We start from the raw sequence: 25487 nt of genomic DNA on the forward strand, positions 1-25487 counted from the left end.
CCCCACCATGTAATCTGAGTTGAAGGAGGCCTGGACAGCCTACTGGCAGCATGGCATGGTCTGAGGCTGCCTTCTCTTCCACCCAGCAAACTTCTGAAACAGGCAGGAAGTTGGAGACAGAGAGCTGAGCAGTTATTAGTCCTTTCTGCCTAAGAGCTCCCTCCTGATTGGGGCTAAACTGCCAGGGTGAGTCATTCCTGGCTGAGGGCTACCTCTTATTGGGGGAGTGTTTCCGGGGACAGGGGGATGAGGTCGGGAGTGATTTGTCTGCATGCAATTTGAGCTGATTGGCCCTCATTTGCAGAGTGTAGTTTGAAGTCATTGGCCCTCATTGGCAGGGTTCTCTCTCTCTCTCTCTCTCTATTGGCAGCACATTCCCAAGGAGGGCCAATCAGGTAGGGAGTGAGTTGTCAATTTGAGCTTTATTATGTTTAGTGATGATGATATGGAAAGATGTTGTGTAGATGTATACTTCTTCAGCCTGGTACACTGACAGGCTGTTTTATTTACTCATACTTCAGTATGAGGCAGGCTGTCACTCAAATGATTCTGGTGTCAGAAACTTTCTCCCCATTTAGAAGAGTGTACATTTCAGAAGCTAACTAATTTTGTTGCTTGTCTCTCAAACTTGGTGATTTCAAGCAATTTAGACATGTTTCTCAAGTGTTACTGTGAGTTGCACTTCATAACTCCCATTGACTTCCTTTACAGAAGGTCTTGTGTCACATAAGCTTGGATTTGGGGATCCATGGGAGATTTAAAATTGTCTTCTGTAATGTCAGCTTTTATGGTTTATATATTTGTTACATCTGTTATGAGCTGCCCTAAAAGTGTCTTTCTTGGAAAAGCAGAAAACAATAAAGCGGAATACAGTGTGTAATAACACTGCACTGAAAATGCTAGTCATCACCACACTGTACACACTCATTATAAAGAAACAGGCAAGAGAGGAAAAATCCAGATTATTCCCAGTTTTTTAAAAAACCGTCCTACATTACTCAGTACTGCCAGAGAATTTATAGTTAAATTTGGGAGGAGGGGCTGTGTGTGAGAAGACCAATATGTGACTCAAGCTGTGGATTATTTCGGAGTTCGATAGTAGCTCTCTGTAGGGTTGCTAGCCCCTCCTCCTGGTCACAGGCAGGGAATGGGGGTTAGGGTTGCTGTATCCAGTTTGGGAAACACCTGGGGATTTGGGGATGGTACCCTGGGAGAACAAGGACCTCAGTGGGGTTCAATGCCATAGAAACCACCCTCCAGAGTATTCATTTTCTCCAGGGAAACTGATTTCTGTAGTCTGGAGATAAGCTGTAATTCCGGGGGATCCCCAGGTCCCACCTGGAGGCAGTCTAGGGCAGTAATTTTTGCAGGTTCTGTCCAGGGAAACACCTAAATAGCTATTTTCTTTCTTCATTTTCAGATGCACAGATGTTTGCCCTTCTTCACAAATCCCGAGTCTACCTGAGATTGGCAAATGCACAGACAGTAGCTGTGAAGCCCTAGTAGGAGGTAAATAAAATTGCTTAATTGTTTGTTGGAATGATGAGTCTTTCTTGCCTTCACAAGGAGTGTTGCTGTGAGAAAGCTGTTTGAGTCCTGGTAAAAGGGACTATTTTTAAACCGGTGAACACATCCACAGATGAAATGAGAAAGGACTTCAAATGCCAAGTTGTCTTTAAGCCATTCTCTCTTCTCCCCACTCCCTGCCTTTCTGAGGCCTAATTTTTTATTTATAGACTGAATTTTTACTGTACTGCTTTTTAAAAAACATTAGATTTCTTCCCTGTTGAAGCTAGTAGGGAAATTTTTTTGGGGGGTGTGTGTGTGTAAAGCTGCTACTGAATCTGGCAGCGGAAAGAGAAAACCCACAAGTCCTGTTATAGAAGCAAACTAGTTATTTGGGAATTTAAACAGCACAGATTTTTAACCGTTGGTCAGAACTGCCTGTCCTTTCCAATACGTTATGAACTGCAGCTCAAAGAAGTGGTGCTCACTACATTGGTACTCTTTGCTGTGTTCAAGGACAGGTTATTATCATGTCACTTGCTCAGCATTATCTTTCCAGTAAATGCCCGACCCAACTGAAGAGCACAATATGCCATAGACTATGCACTGAGAATATATGACTTTTTCCTAGAAATACATGTCTTTAGGTAGCTCCATATTTTAAACAAATGTGTAGGGGGAGTTAGACTGCTATTTTTTGTCAGATTTGGTAGTTTAGAAATGCTGAAACAATCAATTTTATCACTTCTGAAAAAGAATAACTTAACCTAGTCTGCCTGAGGTAAAGTTGCAGCTGTTTCTCTCAGGATGCAGGCCCTTAGGCTCTCTGTCATTTGAATTTTAAGTGTGTTTTTTTTGTCCTCCTATGGCAGAATGAGTGAGAGGGATATCCGAAGCTTGAGCAAAGGGGTATTGGTGCTTTCTCTCTGCCTTATAACGCTATGGGGAAGGCTGTCGCTGGCCTCATCACACCACAGAAGCCATTCAGGTAGGCCCACCAAGGCTCTTTCCAGCTCTGCTATAGTAATGTAGCTTTGACTATATGATGATTGCTTATATTCACCTCCCTTTGAGCAGTTGCAACTGGTCTGTCTAGGAAGATTGAAATGATAATTCCAAGGAGCATACAGCAGAGGAATGTGATCTGGGACTGCATGGAGGCTCCTGTTTGTTAGAATATTTCTTATAGCTGCAACAAGGCAGCAGGCTTTTCATAGCTGAAGAAACAAAGAAGAAGACAGCTTCATGTGCACTGCTTCTAGCATTGAACATAGGTCCTTCCTGTTCCTCCTTGTGAGGCTTCCAGGGGAAAGGAGAAACAGCTGTCCATGTCTCTTGTGCTAGCACTGAGTCTTGGTAAAGCTATTGGGCAGAGCTGAAATGAGTGCTCCTGCCTTTTTCAGAAGGGCTTGAATTTGGATGCAATTTGGTACTCGCATCCCCACTTGCAAGACATTTAGTTGACCCAGTTAAGGAATCATGTGAAACATTGCAAGTCTTAGATAACAGTCTTTAGAGCACCTCCTGAAATGTCAACATTTTTTGGACATGAACTCTGGGCCAAATCAGATAATGCATTGGGAGTTCTGTGTATGATTCTCCCATATTTTTTTCTTTTAAGCGTCTGGTGCTTGGAAACTTAATTCAGATCTAGACCATAGCATAGCAAATGGAAACTGGTGTCTCACCAATATCATTTTCTCATCCTGTAAGTACTCCAGTTTGCTCCACTGGGAAAACATACAGGTCCTATTATGGGAGCTGCTATATACTTATTGCAGTGTGGTCATAATCAGCCTTGCCTACTTGTTTTTTGGGGGGAATCCTCAAGCGTCTGCATGCCAGAGTTCCCAGCTTGATCTTTCAGAATCTTGGAGCTCTCAGCATCTTACCAGGTTTGACCCACAAGTAGACCTCCCAAGAGTGTGTTGCACTGTGACAGAACATGAACTGCAAACCTAGTGGGTGTTGCTAAACCTAGTGTTATGTTGCTTGTTGAACAATGTGAAACTTGTCCCACATAGACAAAATAAATACAGCTATGTCTGTTAAGATATGGGGATCTTTAAAAAGAAACCCTGAACATTAGGGCTTAAAGGATAAAATCTCATAGTATTTATATTTTTGTAACTCCCTTATGGAGACTTGAATGACCCCCTTGTTGATGACCTTCTGGAGATCAGTTTAAGATGGTTCTTCTCTGGAGGGCCTTTGAAGGGGGCTAAGGCAGTCATCTCTCAAAAGTCTATTCTTGACAGAGGTAAAGTTTTATTTTTTATTTATGCTATTTTATTGTTTTTTTAAACTGCCTTGAGTGCTGTTTGAGTAAAAGAGCAAGCTACAAATCTTATAAATAAGGGAAAAAAATCTTAGATATATTTGCTCTGACAAGAATGGAGCAGTTAAACTTGAGAAATGTTTTATGAATGTTCCTGTAGTAAATGTAGCATTGAGTTTTTAGTTATCAGTTTATTAAAAAAACTAGTGAATTTCAGAACTGGCTGTGCTTTTCGGTAAGTTGCAGTAATGAATTATGGAGAGAAGCATCTACCTTTTATGGAGGGTGTCCTCATTTCAGTCATCAGTATCTCCATTTAAAAGGACTAGGTAGTAGGTTTTGTGAAAGACCTGTGCCAGAGAACCCTGGAAAGCCAAAACCAGTCAGAGACGATGCTGACCTTGATAGGCCACTGGTATGCTTAAGTATAAGTCAGCTGTGAGTTTATTCTGTCATGTGTGCTCAGTTCCTTGCGGTTGACTAAAATTCACAGTTCATATAGCTTCTTGTATCCTGAACTGATGCTGGATGCATGATCAGTAAGCTAAGCTGTGTTCACAAGTAGGGATGAGCATGAACTGGCTCACAAACTTTTGTGATTAGTTTTTATTGGATCATGGTTTGTGAACTGCAGTCCACCTGCCTACCTCCATGAACGTTTATGCATCTTTTATGCATCTTTTATGCGTCTTCATGCATCTCATCTGTTGAAAGGCGGAATAGCAAGCACCCCAGAAGATAGAATTCAATATGATCTGAACATGCTGGAAAAGTGGGCCAGTGTGAACAAGATGCAGTTCAGTAAGGAGAAGTGCAGAGATTTACATCTGGGTCACAAAAATGAGAAGCATGCATGCTGGATGGTAGATACATTTATGGGTAGCAGTGTGTATGAACATGATCTTGGGGTAATTGTGTACTCTAAGCTAAATTATGAGCATCTAGTGTGATGCAGCAGTAAAGAAGGCAAGTGCTGTCTTGTGCTGTATCAATAGAGCTATCACATCAAAATCACAAGATGTCAAAGTCCTGCTGTATACCTCATTGATCAGACCCCATCTGGAGTATTGTGTGCAGTTCTGGAGGCCTCCCTTCAAAAAGGATGTGGACAAAATTGAGAGGGTTCAGAGGAGAGTGACGAGAATGATCCGGGGCCTGGGGACCAAGCCCTATGTTGAAAGGCTGATTTGGAAATGTTCTACCTGGAGAAGAGGAGGTTGAGAGGACATATGATTACTGTCTTGAAAGTATTTGAAAAGCTGTAACTTAGAGGAGGGCAGGAAAAGGTTCCTGTTGGCAGTTGAGGATAGGACAGGCAATAATGGGTTTAAACAATGTTTAGAATGATACCGGATAGATATCAGGAAAAAAAAATTCACAGCGTAGTTTGACTGCCTAAGGAGATGGTGAGCTTCCCCTCACTGGTAGTCCTCAAGCAGTGGCTGGACATATACTTATCCTGGATATTTTAGGCTGATCACGTATTGATCAGAGGGTTGGACTAGATGGCCTGTTTGGCCCTTTCCAAATCTTATGATTCTATGATGAAGAGGCTTTCTTAGGTTCATCTCTGAGCCACTTAAACCACTGCTTTCTGCTCCCCATGGTTTCCTGTGGAGAACAGAAAACAGTGATTTAAATGGCTCACAGCTGGACCCAAAAAAAGCCTCTTTAAACAGCTGAGCTGCATGGAACAACCTCCTGTACATGGCTTAGCTGTTTAAAGGGGTTGTCTTGGCAGTCAGCAAAAAGTGTCAGGGAGCCGAAAACAGGGGCCATTAATAATAATAATAATAATAATAATAATAATAATAATAATAATAATAATAATAATAATAATAATTTATTATAATAATAATATAAATTTAATAATAATAATTTATAATAATAATAATAATAATAATAATAATAATAATAATAATAATAATAATAATAATAATAATAATAATAATAATAATAATAATTAAATTTATATCCCGCCTCCCCCCGGAGGCCCGAGGCAGGTCACATAAAATGCAATCCCCTAAAACAATAAAGGCACAATAAAACATAATACAATTAATACAAAAGTTAACCCATATGAACTGGCTCAGTTTGCAAACTCGCCACTCATTTTGTATAGGTTTGTGGTTCAGTTCGTGGTTCAACAATGAACCAAACCGCAAAAATGCCATTCATGTCCATCCCTAGTCACAAGCACTTTCTCTTACTACTGTCTTTTTTTGCTGCTGCTTGAAGAAACAGTATTGGTGTGGCTTCTTTTATAGTTGTGTCACCAGAATCATGCAACAGTGATCTTAAACTGCACTTGAACTAGTGTGCTTCTTACACCATTTCGAAGTGCAGTGTAGACCTTTAAATCCATAAGCAGCCTGCAGTCAGCCTGCTTAAGAGAGTATCTCTCCTTATGAATGCGGTCTGGATAGAGGCTTTGTTTCCAGAAAAGACCTGTAAGCAGCAGCATAGGACTTACTCAGCTGTGAGCCTGAGCTATCACAGTCACATGGTAGGAAGAAGGGAAGCCAGAGTTATGGTCTCATTGGTGTCAAGACCAGGATAGTGGGCAGCAGACCAGAAAAACTGAACATAGGCTGAGCACCAAGTATAATGCAGAGAGGAACAAGGCAAAGGCCAGATCTGTGAAGGAATCTTCTCCACTATTGAATGACCTCCTCTTGCTATTCTGTGACTTCTTTTGGTATGCATGCAAAGGGAGGCAGGTGATGTGACACTGATTGCTCTTTATACATGTGCAGAAGTAGCAGATCATTCCAAAAAGCAACAGAAAAGCTCACAACCTAGTTGGTGGGGAGTCCAAGCTCATGAGCTGAAGACTGGTAATCTAATAGAGGTTAGGGACCAGGGTACATGTCCTCTATGGTTCCTCCTGATTCCGTGGAACTTTCTTCTTGGCAGTTTAAACATAGAGAGACCTGTTTTTTTCTGAAAAAGAAAATGCCAATCTCTTATGCACATGGTGCTTTATGATTTTTGATGAACTTAATATAAACTGTATTATTTTTATTAATATTAATTTGAATTTGTCACAGTTATGCTATCTGGGTGTTGTCTATGAAGGTCATGATGATATATTTTCTTTTAAAATGGGGCTACATCTTTATTTTATTATATTTTATTTATTTTTGAAATGTTTAAGCCATTCCTCTCCAAATAATGTTTTTTTTTTGTTGCAGCTTTTAATTCTGTCAATCTGTTGTTATGACTGAGTTGAATTCCTGATCCTTGCCTCAGCTTCACCATCCTGCCTCTCTGGTGTTGTTGCTGGGGTGCGGTGCTAGTTTTGGCTGCAGTGAGCCAGGTCTGGCAGGGATTTGCCTCACAGGCGGCTTGAGAAGGCTCACCTCACCAAAGACACCGCTGCCATTTATGCCTGCATTGGCACTGCAGAGGCACTGCCTTTGGAGCGTGTCTAACTGCCAGGACCATACGTACGTGCATGATGTATGTCCTTGGGATAGAAAAATGCCTTGAGCTGTGTCTGGGACAGAGCATAACAGCATTCCTGCACCTTTTCAGAGGAGCATGGAGAAGAGACTCCCCAGTTTGAAGTGTTGCATTCCATGAGCAGCTGCTTAGGATTTTGATTTGCAGCTAGCCTTGCCAGACATCTCTGTTGCTGGGGGAGCATGAAAAGCAGCAAAGTTGGATTGCCAAGGTCCACAGTTCTGTATAATGTGAAACTGTAGTTGCTGAGCCAACATTTAATCCTGACTTCAGATCCAAGCTTAAGAAAATTAAACTAACTGAAGTTAAAAAGGTAAAGGTATCCCCTGTGCAAGCACCGAGTCATGTCTGACCCTTGGGGTGACGCCCTCTAGCGTTTTCTTGGCAGACTCAATACGGGGTGGTTTGCCAGTGCCTTCCCCAGTCATTACCGTTTACCCCCCAGCAAGCTGGGTACTCATTTTACCGACCTCGGAAGGATGGAAGGCTGAGTCAACCTTGAGCCGGCTGCTGGGATTGAACTCCCAGCCTTATGGGCAAAGCTGTCAGACGGCTGCCTTACCACTCTGCGCCACAAGAGGCTCATTTAACTGAAGTTAGAGTGCTGAATTCAAGCTATCTGGTAACCATAAACAAATTATAACAACAAGGGTTTCATGTTGGGTCTGAATTGAGCTATATTCTTAGATAGGGAATATGACTTAGTTTTTTGCACTATTTTCAGAAAGGAAAAATGAAGATCCTGATGGCTTGCTGGCAGCAAGGTGGCAACATCTAAGGTCCACCAAGGTGTCTTTTCCCCCTCCTTCCTGCAGGTTTTTACCCTGGGTAGGGCTAGAGACACAAGCTGAGGGGCAGTAGCCAAAAGGGCTCATTGTTTAGGATTTGCAGTAGCAGCTTGACAGAGCTGGACTAGCCAAGACTGTTGTTTCGGTTTGTGTTTATAATTTGGATCCCCCTCTTTTTTATATGTTGCTTTGAATCTGTTTAGAAAAATAGGCTAAATATGCTTAAATAAAGTATGATTTTCTGCAGGGGCACATACTGTTTCTTGGGGTATAGGGAGGAGTCTAAATCTGAGATTTTGATTTTGCAGAGATAGGCAAGTGTATGTGTTGTTAACATATCAACACACATGCATTATGTATGCCAGAAACCTGCCTCACTGTTTCTTCCATCTCTGAACAGAGTGCTATGAAACCCTAGGCAAAAGGAGAGTTGGACAGGATAACTTCAAAGGATTTCTGCCTGAGTTTTGCTTCCCTAATTACTCCATGCTATAGGGAGCAATTAAGAGAGTGGCTGCCTAAGGAAGTTCTGGAGTCATTCCTATTCACGGGCTTGGGGGAGCCTCTTTCGTTTACTACAGGTGCCTGAATCCCGTTGCAACTGTCTAGCATGTGTCTCAGAGTGTGGTAGGAATTATAAAGAGAGAGAGAGAGAGAGAGAGAGAGAAAGAGAGATCAAGAAATGCATAATAAGCACCTGTCTGGGGAGAATAAAGGCAAATGCTGCTTCAGTCTCTGAGGCATGCCGGCAATGTTGCCATCTGAGTTGTAAATACAGTTCTGTCATTTTTAGTATGCAAGTTATTTTCAGTTCTCATTCTGAAGCTGAATTCATTCTTTTTTGGGTGGTGGTGGGGAATGCTGATAAAAGTTGAGGAAGTACCTGCTGGTTGGGATTTAAATTCCAGTCATGTATGTTGCCTCTTGCACCAGAGTTAATATTTCAGCCACTCTGCCTGGAAGTGGGCTGTAATTGTAGGATTCTGAGATTAGCAGAGCTTGTATGTACCAGGTCTTCAGCATGTTGTGGCCATGGGAAGGATCCTCCAAATGGCATAGTCAGCCAGTGTGGGACAATCAAAGCTGGACAGCAGCAGCTTATGGACTGGGGTTGAAGGAATATCCCAGCCTCTACCACTGTTAAGAGAGTGGGGGAGATCCCAACAGATACCAAATGGTTGTACTGGTGCTGCTGGGGCCATGGCTATAGCACTGTGTCAGCACTTCTTCCAAGAGGCCACTGGAACCTGATGGCAGCAATTGACAAGTTGTTATCTGTGTTTCTGTCAGGTTCCATTGACTACTCAGAAGTTGTGCTTCTTTAGGATGCTGCTGCTATGACTATGACAACTGTCTTGCCATTTTCTACTGCCTTCTTTTCCTGTTTCACTGATGTAGGCTAGGATATTATATTTCCTCTGTCTCTCTTCACAAAATGCCGCTACTGTAGGACTGAGACTGGGGAGATCCAGGTACAAACCATGAAGCAAATTGAATGACTTTTAGCCAGCTGCTTGCTTTCAGCCTAGCCTACCATGGGAGGGAGCTGTTCCTCAGCAGCAGAGTACATGTTTTACATGCAGAAGATTTTGGATTTCCCTCCCTGACATTTCCAGTTGAAGGAGATAGTGTGGTCAACCTCAGACGTGAACAGTGATTGACACTCAGAACAGACAGTGCTAACCTTGAATAGATCAGGTTAGCACTGGCATAAGCAAGTTAGAGCTGCTCTGGTGTTTTTTTTTTAACCTACCATATTATAGAGGGGCTCAGTACAGTTACAATACAATGCAGATTTCACAATTTATAAAAAAGGCAATATTAATCTACCAACAAATTATCACCCAATCAATCTGCTCAAATTCTATGCCACATACTGGGCTACTAAACTTATAAAATTGACTGTAGCCAATAACATCATAGGGCCTGAGCAAGCTGTTTGTAGGAAGGGGTTTTTGACATTAGATCACCTAAGAGAGGCAAATTATTTGCCCCATTCATTGATTTAAAGATGGCATTTGACGCTATTCCAAGGGAGAGACTCTGGTCCAAATTAGCAAATCTGAGAATAGATCAGTATCTTCTGTATCTTTTAAAACAGTTATATGGTGAGAACACATGCCAAGTTAAATACACTATGGAAGGGAACATCTAAAATCCCCATTGACATTGGAGCAAAACATGGATTTGCCCCACATCTGTTCAATCTCTTCCTTAGCAATTTACCCTACCTGGATTGGGAAAATAAATGGGCACCCTCACCAATTAAATAAAGGACCAACCCAATTATTGCTTTATGTGGATGACACTGTTATCCTCTCAAGAACAAGGGTAGGATCAATTCTTTATTTAAAGGAATTTATTGACTATTGTACTGAACGTAACCTTAGAATAAATTATGAAAAAAACCTCCAAAATAATGGTCTTTGAAAAGACAAGATACAAATATCACTGGCGGGTGAAAGGAAATCAGGTTGAACAAGTGAATAATTTTAAACACTTAGGCATACATTTTTCCTATATTAACAGATGGGCAACACACAGAAGGGAAGTTATAAGAACTGCAAAAAGGAAAATGGCCATATTGGACAAATTCTTCCATAAGAAGGGGAATAAAAACTTGCCAGCAGTACTTAAAGTATTTAATATTATATTAATCCCCAGCTCCTTTTTTGAATCCTAGTATGGATTGAAGCTCTTACAAATGAATTGGAAAATTTATAATTTTCCTTCATTACTCAATTATTAGAAGTTCTCAATTGTGTATGAAATAGGATTCTTATAGCAGAACTTGGACAACAGAAACTAGCAACAAGATCATGTTTACTAACTTTTGGATACTAGCTTTGGATACATTTCCACCCACAATCATATTAGTTGCTACCAGAGTTGCTGAGTAATTCAAATGTCCCTGAAGATTTAATAAAATAGTCCTTCAGAAACTACAACACAAGGGGCTAGATAGTTCTTTTCTGGTTACACAGGAGGAACATAGTTAGGAAGCAAATAACTCAGAAATTGGAGAATTTGGATGTTCAGTCCTTAGCTTCAACAATTGCAAGTATATGCTCTCCGTGGCACTGGAGTGCATTGCCAAAATACAAATACATACCCCCATATTTACAAATATTAGATGATCTGTCAACTAAAAGAGCCTACCTTAAAGCATGATTTAACATCTTTCCCTCAAATGTAGTGAAAACTTGATTCTTACAAATTACTTTAGCGGAAAGATGGTGTTTTCATGGATGTAGAGTGCCAGGTAGACTGGCCCACAAAATATTTGACTGTGTTAAGTTCTCAAAATATCACCAGTCCCTCTCAGATTATTTCAAGAAATGTAAATTGGGTAAGCAAAGTGTTGAATGAGGAGAATTCAACCCGTATTGTAAGGATAGCTAAATTTCTGTTAGAAGAAACTATTTTTTTTATATGAATCAAGTAGTGACCAAATAATTTAGGGATGTAGTTGATTTAAAAGCTATATATTGTATCTCTAAATGTATATTCCACTGTTTTACTACTGAATCTAGTAATTATACCAATAAAGGTATTCCAATTTGATCTAATGCAATGTACAAATATAATATTGTCAAAATATTCTTAGCAATACTTTATTTTTTCTGGGAGCACCCCTCTTAATTACTTAATGGAACATTCCCATGTTTGGAAATTGATGCAAGGGGGAAAGAGAAGGCCTTGAAAGCACTGCTATGCACTTGGGAGGCTGCCTAGAAACCCATATTAAAAAAAAATCCTGAGCTTTCCCAGGGAACAATGAAGTATATGTCTATCAGATGAACAAAGTTACAGTTGTAACATGAATTTGTATGAATATCAAGTCAGACAATTGATTTATCTAGCTCAGTATTATCTACTCTAGTGGTGTCTACCCAGCGTGGCATAGTGGTTAAGAGCAACGGATTCTAAGCTGGAGACCTGGGTTTGATTCCTCACTACTCCACATTTAACCTGCTGTTTGAGGTTGGGCCAGTCACAGTTTGCAGAATTCTCTCACTTACACCTACCTCATAGGGTGCCTGTTGTGGGGAGAAGAAGGAGATGGAATTTACGCTGCTTTAAGACTCCTTAAGGTAGAAAAAAAGCAGGGTATAAAAATCTACTGTTCTTTGTTTGCTTCTTCTATTTAAGATTCTCTAATTGCCAATGCTCTGGATTGAATTTGGGGCCTTCTTCATGCACAGCATACATTTTGTCTGAGCCTCAGTTTCTTGCTGGTCAGTATTTTCACTATGCACCATAGGTGTGCATTCGGCTATATCTGAGCTGAAAAAAAATAGTCGATATTACCTTTTCTGGCTATTCTTTCAGTTGGATACAGATCTCAGGATTTTTTTCAGCTATCCAAAATAGGGGCCTGCAAGATGGAGCTCTTCGCCAGGTCTTTGGTTGAGGCTGGGGTGCAGAAGATCACAGGGCCCTACCATATATCCACATATCCATACATTTACAGATGTATGTTCATCTGTGACAGGCACCCAAGATTACCCTTGAGACACTGGGTGTGGGAGGTTTGGTGGGATGTGGGGAGGAGAAGAGTTTTTTATGTTGCCATCGGGTTCTTAGTAATTATGGGTTTTAGTTGGGAGGTTATGTTTTATAATTCTGGATTTTATGTGCTACAATTATAACCCGCTGTGAGATGGTTCCCTGATAATGGCAGGAACGAAATCTAATAAATAAATATCAATAAATAAAATAGCTGGGTCCCAAATATTTCAAAATATTTGGGATTTTTTTTGATTGCCAGATAGCTGAAGTTAAAGGTGCCTACCCAGCGTGGCATAGTGGTTAAGAGCAACGGATTCTAAGCTGGAGACCTGCTGTCTAATAAAAATAATTTTTGGAGAAGGCTGGAAAAGATGCGCTTCGGGCTAAATTTTCATTTTAGCATTATTATTATTATTATTATTATTATTATTATTATTATTATTATTATTATTATTATTATTATTATTATTATTATTCCCCGCCACTCCCTTGCGGCTCATGGCGGGTTACAACATCTTAAAATCCCCATTAAAACTCCATTAAAACAATCATTACAATGAATATGATATTTTACTTGAGCCAATGTTTTGTGTGAAGTGATCCTGTGTATTGTGCCATGTCATCATCCTATTAACACTTTTACAATCCAAGATGTAAGGTCACCTGTTTCACTATTGTGCTGTATCACTTACCTGTACTATGTTCTTCATTGCACACATAGGAGAATTTGAACCTTTGCTTTCCATTGTAATGGCTGAACAAATGGATGGATTTGTTCTAGCCACATGGCATAGAATTATTGTTAAGTGATAGTCAACTGTGTGTGACAGTGTAAGCAGTGACAGTATAAGCCAGTGTGGGTAGATTGAAATGGAGGGGGGCATTTTTGCAAGCCAAGCTATACCACTGCAACCAGCAGAACCCAGTGCCATTATGGAAATGCAACCAAAAGAGGACTAAAGTCTAACCAGAGAATCCTTGCAGTACAAACTGGACTGATGTCAAGCACATAACAATCCAAGCAACTAAAGAAGGGGGTTGCAAGCACAACAGCTCTGCTGCCTGCATAGAATGCTTGTGGAAAGATGAAAAACAAGCTGATGATGACTAGAATAACAGATTTCTATGTTATTCTAGCTGTTGTCAGCTTGTTTTTTATCTTTCCATGGTCTTCTTGGCTGGCAGGTCTTTCTTTTGGCTGTGCAGAATGCCCTACAGAATCAGTACCACTGGTACTGCAAGCTTGAAAGTACTGATTTCAAAACAAAGAGTCACAACAAATGCAAGAGGATTGGATTTTGCAAACTCTGTGCAAAAACATGGGAACGGAACACAAAAGAACACCAGGTAAGGGGGGGGAGGGACTTCTTGAAACTGGCAAGAGCAGCTGGGAGGCCCACAGAAACCAAGTGTTACAGAAACAAAAAAGAAAAGGAAAGGAAAAATAAATCCCATGATCCAGCAATGCTGGATCTTCCTGAAAAATCTAGAATATACTTGAACTCTTTTCATGAATTTTGTTTTGTTTTCTATTTGTGTAGAGGCTAGGAGTGCAGACTTCTAATCTTGGCGAGCCAAGTTCGATTATGTGCTCCCCCCACATGCAGCCAGCTGGGTGACCTTGGGCTCACCATGACACTGATAAAGCTGTTGTGACTGAGCAGTGATATCAGGGCTCTCTCAGCCTCACCCACCTCACAGTGTCTGTTGTGGGGAGAGGAAAGGGAAGGTGACTGTAAGCCGTTTTGAGACCCCTTCGGGTAGAAAAAAGAACCAACCTCCTCCTTCTCCTTCTCCTTCTTCGGATGCTCCTAGTGGAGGCTGCCATCCTTCCTGGGCCACTCCAGTGTTGGGTCCCAGCTGATTATTCAGCTTGTGTATAGTATTGTGTGCTACCTTGCTAGGCTGCACTTAGTCCAACTCTCTACTTTCATCGCTGGGTAGCTGCTGCTAAAACACCATTGTTGCCTAGAGTTTAAACACAGTCCATAGTCGAGTTGGGAGCAAGCAAATAGCATTGAGGAACACTACCAAAATCGAAGTAACAAGTTAGAAGTCATTACTGAGTGAGCGTTCTAAAAGAGGGATTGTGGGCCGGGTGTGGGAGGCCAGAGCAGGCAGGCTGGGTCTGGAGTTGTGCCAAGCTGGATAGCAGAGTCAAGGGTCCAGGAGCCAAAGTAACAAGGAGACAAGACGTAGATCCAAAGAGCAGTCCAAGGTTGAGGTCCAGGAGTTCGATCCAGCAGAGCTTCGCTGTAGTGTCATAGGCAACAGGAGCCCAGGCAGACTGGCAGAGAACATGAACGTGGCACCCATGGAGAGGCTGAAGGTCTTTTCCACCTTCAAGGCCCATTGACCTTGCTTTCAACAGCTCACAGCTGTGCGCAATCCTTTTCTACATGCCCTCACAACTGACAGTAAACTGGCAGTCCTGCACTTTGATGGTGAGCTGTCAAATCAGCTTCCTGGCTCTATCTTTGGTGTTCCAGTGACCCCTGTGGACTAGATAGGACTAACAGGGAAGAACACAAACCGTCCAGTTTGTCCAACTGAGCCAGCTCAAGGGTTGAACCTGAGAGTGCATCATCCTGGGGCCCAATTGCCCTTGATAATCCACTCTCCGCTCCTGATCTTGCATCCCACATGGCTGGGCCTGGTGGAGTAATCCCCAATCCTCCAGGTGAGTTGAGCCCCAGCCCCAGCAATCCTGATCGTGCTTTGCCGGGGATGCAGACATAACAAATTGTGGTGTCGGGTAGGTGCCCTGTATATTGATTCTGCCACTGTTCCCCTGCCCTAGCCATGTTAATGCTATCTGCTTCAGACCCAGTGCTATTTCCATGGCTTATATTGTTGCCTAGGAGGCCACCAGGCTCTCTGTTGGTGGGAGTGAGACCTCAGGGAACACTGTCTCCACTGTGGCATTAGAGGGCTCTGTCTTGAGTCTGGCAGTGTATTCACACAAAACTCTTTCAAAATTAGCTCTTTTTAGGGAACAAACTGTAAGTAAAACTTCCCCCACCCCCAAAAGGACAGTCTTCCATTGTTTTGTTTTAATTTGTAGCATATTTATTTGTTTGTTTGTTTGTTTATTTATTTGATTTCTATATCGCCCTTCCGTATGGCTCAGGGCGGTTTACATACAACAATGGGGATACATGGAACTGGCAGTCCATATGGTGCACTTTCCCTACAACACCCAGTTCTTAAGGCTACAGAAGTTTGCACCTATCAGATACATCCCCCCCCCCTTTTGTAGTCTTTGTGAAGGCAGAGGAGCATTCTCTTTAAGTTCTGTTCCTTAGAGTTTAATGAAATTTGAAAGAAGATGGTTGGAGCAAAGCAGAGAGGGAACAAATCCTGAATGGAATGGAGCAGGTGGGAAACAGTATTCCCCAATATTCACACACAGGTTTACAGAAGTGGAAGCAGCTGCTTCTAGTATGTGAGAGATGTGAAAAGTCTTACTGGTACTACATTTGCTAATGCATGACCTTACATCTAAACCTTCTTTCATTTCTGCCTTACCATTGTGATCCTATAATCCTTAATTTAGTTGCTAAAAAGCAACTTCTATCTCCCTGTGTGACCATTTCAGACTAATGAGCATCCACTTTCTATCCTCCTGCTAATCTACAATAGGTATATAATATAAAAAGAAACTTCTATAATACCAATTAGAATTATTTGTGGAAAGACCCTTGGAAGTCATGATCTACCTGTGGCTTCCCCGACTGAACTCATAGGAATTAACTGAGAATTGTGATGAATGAACAAAGTTGTGGTTAAAAGAGGAGCTCCAGATTTGTAATGTGATTATTCGGTTGCAAGAGTTTTGTTTCACTGTAGTAATCATGGTTGTAATGTGTCAGTCATCGGTGAACCAAATATAATTAGGTATGTAACTGAGTTACAGTACAGTATGCTTTGGTGTCTCTTAGCATTCTGCTCAGCTAGGTGGAGAGTCTTCCTTCAGCAGACAGCTCTGGACTTTGGTATGAGGACTATAATATATGACTGAAAAGAAGCAATTATAGCTCCTAGCCAGTTTTGAGCATGTTGCTCCTTCAGAGCTAGTAACTAAGCAGTAGGTGCTGAAGGAAAGCAATGTGATAAACAGGAATGTAGCTGTTTTGAAGAATATGACTTGTTAGCAGCCGGCCTTATATATTTGTTTGACCATTGCTTGGGGTTGTGGTTAGCAGATTTTAGGGCACTGCACAGGCAAGGCTGGTATGATAGTTTGTTGAGAGGTGAGCAATGAAATGTAGTTAAACTTGCTCTTCCTCTTCAGTCTTCCGTGCAGCCCCACACTGGGACAGTGCTGGCACAGGCCAGCCACCAGTGGATTCCCTCCCAGTTTTACCATTCCTCTCACTAGAAGCTGAAGGGAAGCCCCTCCTCTTGAGATGGAGGTGCATTATCTTTCCCAAATGGTCACATGCTCCTGGGAGGAGCCCCCTTCCCTCCCCCAGTACATTTTTTGTTACCTTTGAGCAAAGACATACTTTCAAGCTACTCTTCATTCTTCCTTTAAGTCCCAGAACACACTTTTTAAGAAGTGTTCCCAGTGTTCGACTAAATTGACCCACTGTGACAGGCCTCCTCAGCCCTTTGCTGGATGGAGCATGTGGTTCTTTTAGGGAGGCTCTGGCATCCTGCCCCCAAAAGACCTGCAGGCAGCATGAGGATGCCTCCTACTTCTCCTCCCCACCCCCCGATAGACAAATACAACATTGAATGAATGTAAGCCATGCTTATAACCTGGCTTTTTTGAAAGGTGCAAGAAGTTTCTTTTGATGGCAAAAGAGAAACAAGTCATGCTTTGTAGGGGAGAAGGGATACCGTCGTATATCTGCAGTTCTGCCCTTCTGAATAACATTAAATCTGGCCTTCAGGAAAGCTATCAATGGCAACTTTCTTATCAAGTGCCCCATTTCCTCTCTTCTAACTCCCTCCCTTGTTTGTAGCAGCACTACTATGTGAGTTTGTGCATAATTTTGTCCTGCAGAACTGAACATCTGATGAAGATGTAGACCATCTCTGCATGGAGGGGTAAAATGCAAGTGGCTTCCTGTTTGCAAACATTGAATGGTTGTGTTTGCAGCCCTCCTCATGGGAGACCTCTCCCACACTTTCCCTCTGCCCCCTCATATCTTTTTGCTTCCTGACAAGGCTGCAAGGAAAGCAAAACAAACCTCCCTCTCTGCTCCCTGACTTGTCAATCACAGTAAGCCACCAATCACAGCACAGCAGTTCTCTCATGGACTGAAGCTCCCCCCCCCCCAGCCTCTCGGGATGCAGGTGACACCATGTGGAGGGGGCTCTAAAATCTGCCAATATTCAAAGGCAGTCCAGGGGCAGACTCCTCATGCAGAAATGATCGTAATAACCCCATGCCTTAGATTTGGTTTATTCCCTTGCACCTTTATTCCCTTGCACAGCCTAATGCCACCCCTATTCCATGCGGGAATATCTTAATCACATTGTTTGATTAATGTGTCTATTTAAATACAGTTTCTTGTTGAAAAGCAGCACCATGATGCTTTCACATCTTGTTTTCTCAGTTCACTTGTTGGGCCATGCTCATTTCTAATGTCAGAAAATCTTTTTAAAAAAGGATAATGTTCCTGAACTAGCAGGTTTTTAACTGAAAAGAGCTAATTAGAAAGAATGATCTGATTGTCCTACAAATAAGCTCTGAGTTCTTTGGCTGTTCTTGAATGTCTTTGAATTATATATGGTGATCTTTATAGGCTATGCTTTCCATAGAAAATGCTGAAAGTGGCTTACAAGTTAATACTAAAATGCCAACATTATTGTGATACCTAAATCAACAATTTGAAAGCAGCAGAAAGGAGCAGCTCCAAACCATATAAAGCAATAGAGCACTATATAGAATGCACTGTGCTAGCAAAGGGAGCTTTAACTCTCAGATGCTCACTTTCCAGAATAAAGTCTGAGTCTAATGGCACCTTTAGGACCAACAAAGATTTATTCAAGGTGTGAGCTTTCATGTGTATGCACACTTCCTCAGACAAAATGGAACAGGGATCATAAGAGTACAGATAAAAGAAAAAGTAAACTAGTAGCAAATTAGTAAACAGCATCACAACATCCAAAATATGCAGTATTATCATTCTTTATTAGAAAAGTCCTTTAGGTTCAATTATCGTTGGGGCAATAAAAATGTTAAGTTTAATGATTAATGACAGACACTTTCCCAGTTTTGAAAAGAAATAATTAAAAGAGACTTATTGCTAGATCCATCCATCTCCACCCAAGAATGGAGGCATCCCCACAAGTGACAAGCTTTGCTGGGTTTGTTATACTCTCCCGAGAAGAGGACAACAAAATTTGAGTCCAATAGCACCTCTAAGACCAACAAAGATTACTGAAAGGCATGAGCTTTTGTATGCATGCACACTTCCTCAGACAATGGAACAAAACTCATAAGAGTACAGATATAAGAAGAAAGTAAATTATCTGCACTCTTATGACCAACACGACTATTCATTTTAATCACATCCCAGAAATCTGTTGACCTGTAAGGTGCTACTGGACTTGAATCTAATTGAACTAACAAAAGAAGTACTAACATGAGGAAAAGACACCACTACACTGAACATTATTACATGGTGCCTGTACATTAACAGATCAGGAGGGTTTGAATAATTTGGGTGTCCCCACAGAAAAGCCCTGTCTCTGAAAAAATGGATAGTGTACAGTTTGAAATGATGCAGAAACCCTGTGAGGGCTGGTTAAAATCCTTAGGACTATTCTGTTTAGAGAAAGCTGAAGGGTGGGAGATTCAAGATAGGTACTAGGAAGAACTTCTTCACACAGATCATAGTTTAATTGTTAAACCTGCTGCCACATGGAGATGGATCAAGATGGGTACCCATATTAGTCTGTCTATAGCAGTAGAAAAGAGAAAGAGAATAGTAGCATGATTCTTAGTAGGTTAATGGATTACTATGCCAAGCACAGTATACTGTTTTTTTGTTTGTTTTTTTAATTGGCAGTTAGTTAAGCACGAAATCTGTCTCCAGAAGAACTGCTACTGGTATGCTTAAGCCTCTTGGTTGGCAGAAAATTAAGAAAACAAAAATTTGCCAAATCTTTTGTCAGTTGCCTGAAGGGCTTACATTACTAACAGCGTTTATGATTCTGCCTTTAAATAAAAGAGGAAGATTCTCGTTCTACAATCTGTGTGTTCCGTAAGTCAGACCTTAGGATTACCATGTTGGGCTCCATATTTTGTACTTTGGATATCATTTATTTATCTGGGGTGTCTTTGCAGGGGGAGACCAAAGTTTCCAACTCACAAACTTCCCATGAACATGACTGAGAGCTGTATGCTTTTTTTTTTTTTGCTTCCTCTTTCTATTTTTTTCTGTCCTTAGCTCATTCCAGACATTACATTTAGGAGCTGATCTTCTCTCTAATTTATATTCTATGATGGGCTGTCAATTTGTTTGTTTGTTTAGTAGACTAATCTGGTATTTAATTGCTCAATTAACTAAATGAAAGCTAATATTGTCAAACAAACCTGGTGGGTCTTTTTAAAGATGAGTTTTATAAGATTGTGTTCAGACAGTTTATGAGCCATGGTTTAATCAAGCCCCAGTTAGGAGTGATATGAAGATGGTCCAGAAAATTGGGGCTGACCTGAGATTTCAGTCAGTGTTGTAATTGGTTTAACTAACTGTAGTCTGCTGTAACCTCTCAGTAAAGCTCCCCCATACAGCCACCTGGTCACAGAGGTAGCAGTACAGGAAGATGCCTTCACTGTTGGAACACAAAGCAGGCAATTACATATCATGATAAACAACTTGGCCAGGGTTAGGAATCATGCAGTCACTACCAGGAATATAATCCTGGTGTCCTGAATTGTCAGCTGTCCTAGTAACAATTGAAGAATGCTGATTCTTCATTCCAAGTGCAAATGCATGAGAACTCATCGCTGAACTTCTTGGCTCTTATTCTGTCTTGATGTTCATTGATTTGGAGGACGATTTGACTCTCAGACTGTTGCATACATGGGAAGTAGAATGTCCAGCATGGGTTATCTTGACAATATGTTAATTTTTTCTGACTCATTTCTGAAAAGGGTTGTTTTTTTAAATATATGTGTTCATGGAACTAAGAAGTAATTGTATATCTTGTGCTCAATACCTTGCGCCACTCCAGGTGATACCACAAAGAATGTATCTGGTGCTCATTTAAAATTCAACTGATATAAAACAGGGTAGTAATTTTATTTGTATGAGCAGAATTTTAAAAGTCAGTGCTTTTACAATGCCTATATGCTCCTCCAAGATAAGATTTTTCATTTAAAAAATCTAGAGGAGGAATAACAGCTAAGCTGGAGTGAAAAGCATTGCATACAGTGCAAGAAATTGTCCCAAGCCCTCAAAGGGTTTCCTGGTGCTCAACATTAAAGTCTTACTCTGATTTGTCTTTTCAGATAGAGCTCAGCATGAAAAAAGGGAGAGGGGGTAGATTTTCAGAAAAATCTTCCTACACTAATTACATATGCTTTCTAATGCAGGTCCCTTTTTCTGCACAGATGCAATATATGAAATGGAAGTCCTAAACAGATAGCTGAAAACTTAGCAGCAGTATCCTCTAGCCCTACGCAGTCTCAAAGCCATCATGTCCATATTGCTAGCAACACATGTGAACTTGTTGCCTATTGTTCTGTGGTCTTCTTAGGTTCTGCCCTGCGTCCAGTTCAGAGATGTGGTCCGGTACTTCCATAGTTCCCAGTAGTTCATGAGCCCAAAGGGGATTAGGACCATGGGAAGGGGACTAAAGATAGTTTCTGATGTACCATTTCCTGTGAAATGAGTCTGGGAGCTGTTATTCCAAAGGTTACAGGCCAAGAAAATGACACAGCAAGCAGGCAGAAGGCCTAAGTTTTCTCTCCCCATGAATCAGGACCTCATACTCCTGGGGAGCACAGAATTCCCAGAGCACCAGGGGTTGTATCAAGGAAAAACATGTCATGTAGTCAGGCCCTGTGAGCCCTACTACTAAAGAACTTTTCATACATGTTTAGGTATATGTCTAAGTTTATTTATAAGTATGTAACTGAAATACAATACACCAAGCATTGCTATAGTTTGTCTCACACATGTTCTAGTGGTAACAACTATGGATATTTGTACCTGAGATAGCAATAATAGAGACCTGATCCATTACAGTAATCTAAACTGGATGTATTATTTATTTTGTTTGATTTATAGAGCATGGATCATGGTGGTCAGCTCAATGAACAGCCATTTTGGGAATGGCTTCAAGCCTGAACCCAGGAAGCAGAGAACTGATATTCTGTATGCATAAATACAAACTTTTTTTAAAGAGCAAAGATGGCCATGTTTTCTAAGAAGATGATAATAAATAAGAACAAAAACATCATGTCAACATTCCCAAACATATGGCCACCCTGGACAAAAACATCTAATATATAGGCCAGAGAACTGCTATGTCCACAATCCTCTTTCTCTTCCTTTTTTTCTGCACAAAATGATCAGAATATTTTTGTATTTATTTATTCCATTTATATACTTCCCTTCTAGCAGACTAGCTCAGGGTGCTGTAGAACATCAAATAAAACAATAGCATAATTAGAAGAATTAATAACATATTTAAGCCATTGAAAACCATATTATAACTAACAGCAGTATCTATTACAGCTATTATTTCTAGTGGCATCCCTTTGAATAGGTCTATTACCTGATTAAGATGTTGACATGGGAGGGTTTTTTAAAAATGTTATAGTATCACTGGCCCCAACCAAAATTTTGCAGAAGAGCTCTGTCTTGCAGGCCCTGCTGGTTGATTGTATCTAGATCAGTAAAATCGAAAGATGATTCAAATACAAAACTTAAGAACCATCAATAATTATATGGGTCTGTTTCATTACATTGCTGGGGTGAGTAGACAATTTTTAAGCTTGCAAGATGTGAATAGACTGTTGCAGAGTTAGACTACTTTGTTTTTCTTACCTTAAAAAGGCTACTATTCCTGTGAGATGCCATTGTTATGCCAGATGCCTAATTTGCTCATGCCACCACTGACCTCATTTTTTTTTCTGTCAGAGTAAGAGAGAAGCTTAGAGCGTTTTGGCTTTTCATGGCTCATTGCCTATAGATCTGGAGCTCGTTAGCAGGTGGGAAAATGCAATTAGCCACAGAAAAACAAGCTGGCAGCAGGATAAATAGTGCCTGATGGCATTCCTCTCTGGTACATGGGATCAGGGCAGTTTCATACCTATTCTTTATGGCCTAATCTCATCTCAGTGTCACCTGTTTACACTGCCTATCGATTCTGTGCTCTACACAGCCTGTTCTCCGATTGTTATTACAGCTTCAAATGAAGCATGGTCTGTGTATCTTTCCAGGCTCCTAACCTGGAACAAGCCCAATTTGCTGCAGGAAGAGAGCGTGCAGTGATGAAAGATTCCTTTGAAAAAATCACAAAACTTCAAATACTTTCATGTTCTCAGAAATCCGCCCCCCCATCCAAGCTTTGTCAAGATATAAAATAACTTAAAATGATATCTATTTAGGACCCTTAGTTGAACAACTTGAGGAAGTACCTGCAGTAATCCAAAACTCTTACCCCAGAAGTGCATCTTGTGCTACTGTAATACTGGTGTGCTTTTGAGGTGGGCACCCAACTCGCTCTGGGGCCTGTTACTGTGCAGTTTTTTTTAAAGGATAGTGAATGTTTACTGTTTTAGGATACTTGTGCATGTAGTGCTTCTAAAAATATATATAATAAATGAAAAGTTACCCTTTCTCTTTTCCCTCCCATTTTTGCCAGCAATATCCAGGTATTTGCAGAGTTTTAGCATTTTTTTTTCTTTGAATGGCTGCTGAGGAGAAGCTATAAGTACACAATTCAAATAGCCCTTGGGACCCATAGAATCATGATAACTTTGCTCATCTAAGGAGAATCTTCTGAAAGTTCCTCCCTGCAAACAGATATTGTCGGAAACCGCCCATTCACATGCACTCACTGTAGGAAAGATGCCTATGAACTGGTAGCTTCCTTAGCCACATAGTCATGATCTTCTTAGACACAATATATCCAAGTCTAAACTCTATCTTTACACTCCTTTGATCCTTTTAAACTCTTCCAGTAGGCAAACTCTTGTGTTACCTCATTATCACAGTCTCTGTCATCAACCTCATAATTCGTTTGAAAGACTGTTCAAAGAGGGGTCCTTGCAGATGAACCCTGATTATCTGGCTGGTCCCATGTGGTGTTGTAGCCAATCATGTTCATTGAGACCAGTATCTTAAAATGGCCTGTTGTAATATACAGCATAAGGAAGTGAGATACTGCCTTTATGTCTGTGTGGGGCTGCCCTAAAACGTGATTTTAAAAATTCAGCTGGTTACACCACTACTAAAGCAACACGTTTCCAGGCCAAATTTATGGTGCTGGCTTTAGCTTATAAACATAAAACAGGCTAAGCCCAGTTTATACTTTTCTTAGAGAAAACTCCATTTGAATTGATATCAGTAGAGAAGGCCTTGTTTAATGTTCAGTCTCACAAGGATATCAGGTTGATCTTGTGTAGCATGTTTAGAACTCTAGATTGTGTTGGGCTCACATGGTCCCCATTCATCAGTTATTTGTATGAAGTGTCAAGCCTTTTAGCAATTCATAACTATTCAAGTTCTGTAGTTCTGCTATCTAAGCACTGAAGGAATATTCATGTTTTAGGATATATTTGGAGTTTTGTTTGGTTATATAAGTTATCCTCCCCACCCCTAATTATTTCATATGATGGGCCACTGGGCCCCACTGTTGCTGTATCTCCAATAATTCTTTATTTCTGCTATCCTGATTTTCCTCTTTTAAGGAAGGTTCAAAACCAGGGTCACAGTGTACATGTGGATCCTGTGAATGAGTTCTGTGTTCTAGATAATCCCTGCTACAGAGTGTGGTTCCTTTTGCATAAGCAGTTTTGTTTGCACAAGATCAATTGTTTTCAATGCACTTTGTGAAACTTGAAGTGCAAGAGGAAGTACACTCAGTGGCAGTTAGTACACACAGAATTGGTTCACAGGATCCAGGCTATGTTAAAAGTGCAGTTGTCAAAAGGAAGGGAGGGCATGAAATTGTCCAGCATGTTTTAGACAATACATTATGGTTGCCAGGTCCTTCAGTGCTACTGGTGGGGGATGGAAGGGGCACCATGACATGTTAACATTACTCAGAAGTGATGTCAGCATGTCAGAGACATCAGGGGCAATGGTCTAGCAATGGTCTAGCTTTTCTTCAGACAATGGAGTCTTGCCCCCAAACTAGAACGTCACCCCCCTGATGACCCCAGCATGCCAACATCACTTCCAGGTGATGTCAGCATGTTGCAACATTCCTGTAAGGGTTGTTGGGAAGGGGGTGAGGTGCATCCCAAAAATGGGGGACCCCCGCCTGGACCAGTAGACCTGGATACATCTGTCTGTCTGTTTGTCCGTACCTGTTTTCAGGGGCATTCCTGGGGAGCCTAAAGGAAGTAGCAGGCTGGCCTTTACAGAAGAAACTATCACTTGATCCACAAAACCCTGCCAACTACCACCCAGTCTCACAGTTTTTCTGTATTAAGTGATTGAGTGGACAATAATGTATCAACTGTAAGCATTCATAGAGGAAGCCTTGGTCCTGGATCCATACCTATCTGGTTTCTGGCTTAGCCTCAGGGTGGAAACACCTACAGTCACCCTCATGAATAACATCCTGAGGCAGCTTGACTGAAGCAAGTTGGCTCTGCTTGTGTTGTTAATTTTCACAGCAGAATTTGACCCTGCTTAGCTTCTGAGATCTGATGAGATAGGGTTATCCTGGGATATCCAGGTCAGGGTGTGATCAAAGTACCTGACAGTTATCACTACTTCCCTTTCCCTCCCAAAACTCAC

General features: G+C 41.1%; 1 protein-coding gene across 2 annotated transcripts in view; it reads left to right on the forward strand.

Moving 5' to 3' along the window:
* TAFA3 (TAFA chemokine like family member 3) overlaps positions 1-25487 on the forward strand; it is a 104763-nt gene that overhangs the window by 44336 nt on the left and 34940 nt on the right. For both annotated transcript variants that reach the window (XM_077334923.1, XM_077334924.1), the window contains exons 2-3: positions 1421-1509; positions 2379-2494. In XM_077334923.1, the coding sequence (XP_077191038.1) occupies positions 2380-2494 (115 nt within the window). In that variant the 5' untranslated portion in view covers positions 1421-1509; position 2379. The remainder of the gene's footprint in view (positions 1-1420; positions 1510-2378; positions 2495-25487) is intronic.

Source organism: Paroedura picta, chromosome 4 (genome assembly GCF_049243985.1).
Source record: "Paroedura picta isolate Pp20150507F chromosome 4, Ppicta_v3.0, whole genome shotgun sequence".
Lineage (NCBI taxonomy): Eukaryota > Metazoa > Chordata > Lepidosauria > Squamata > Gekkonidae > Paroedura > Paroedura picta.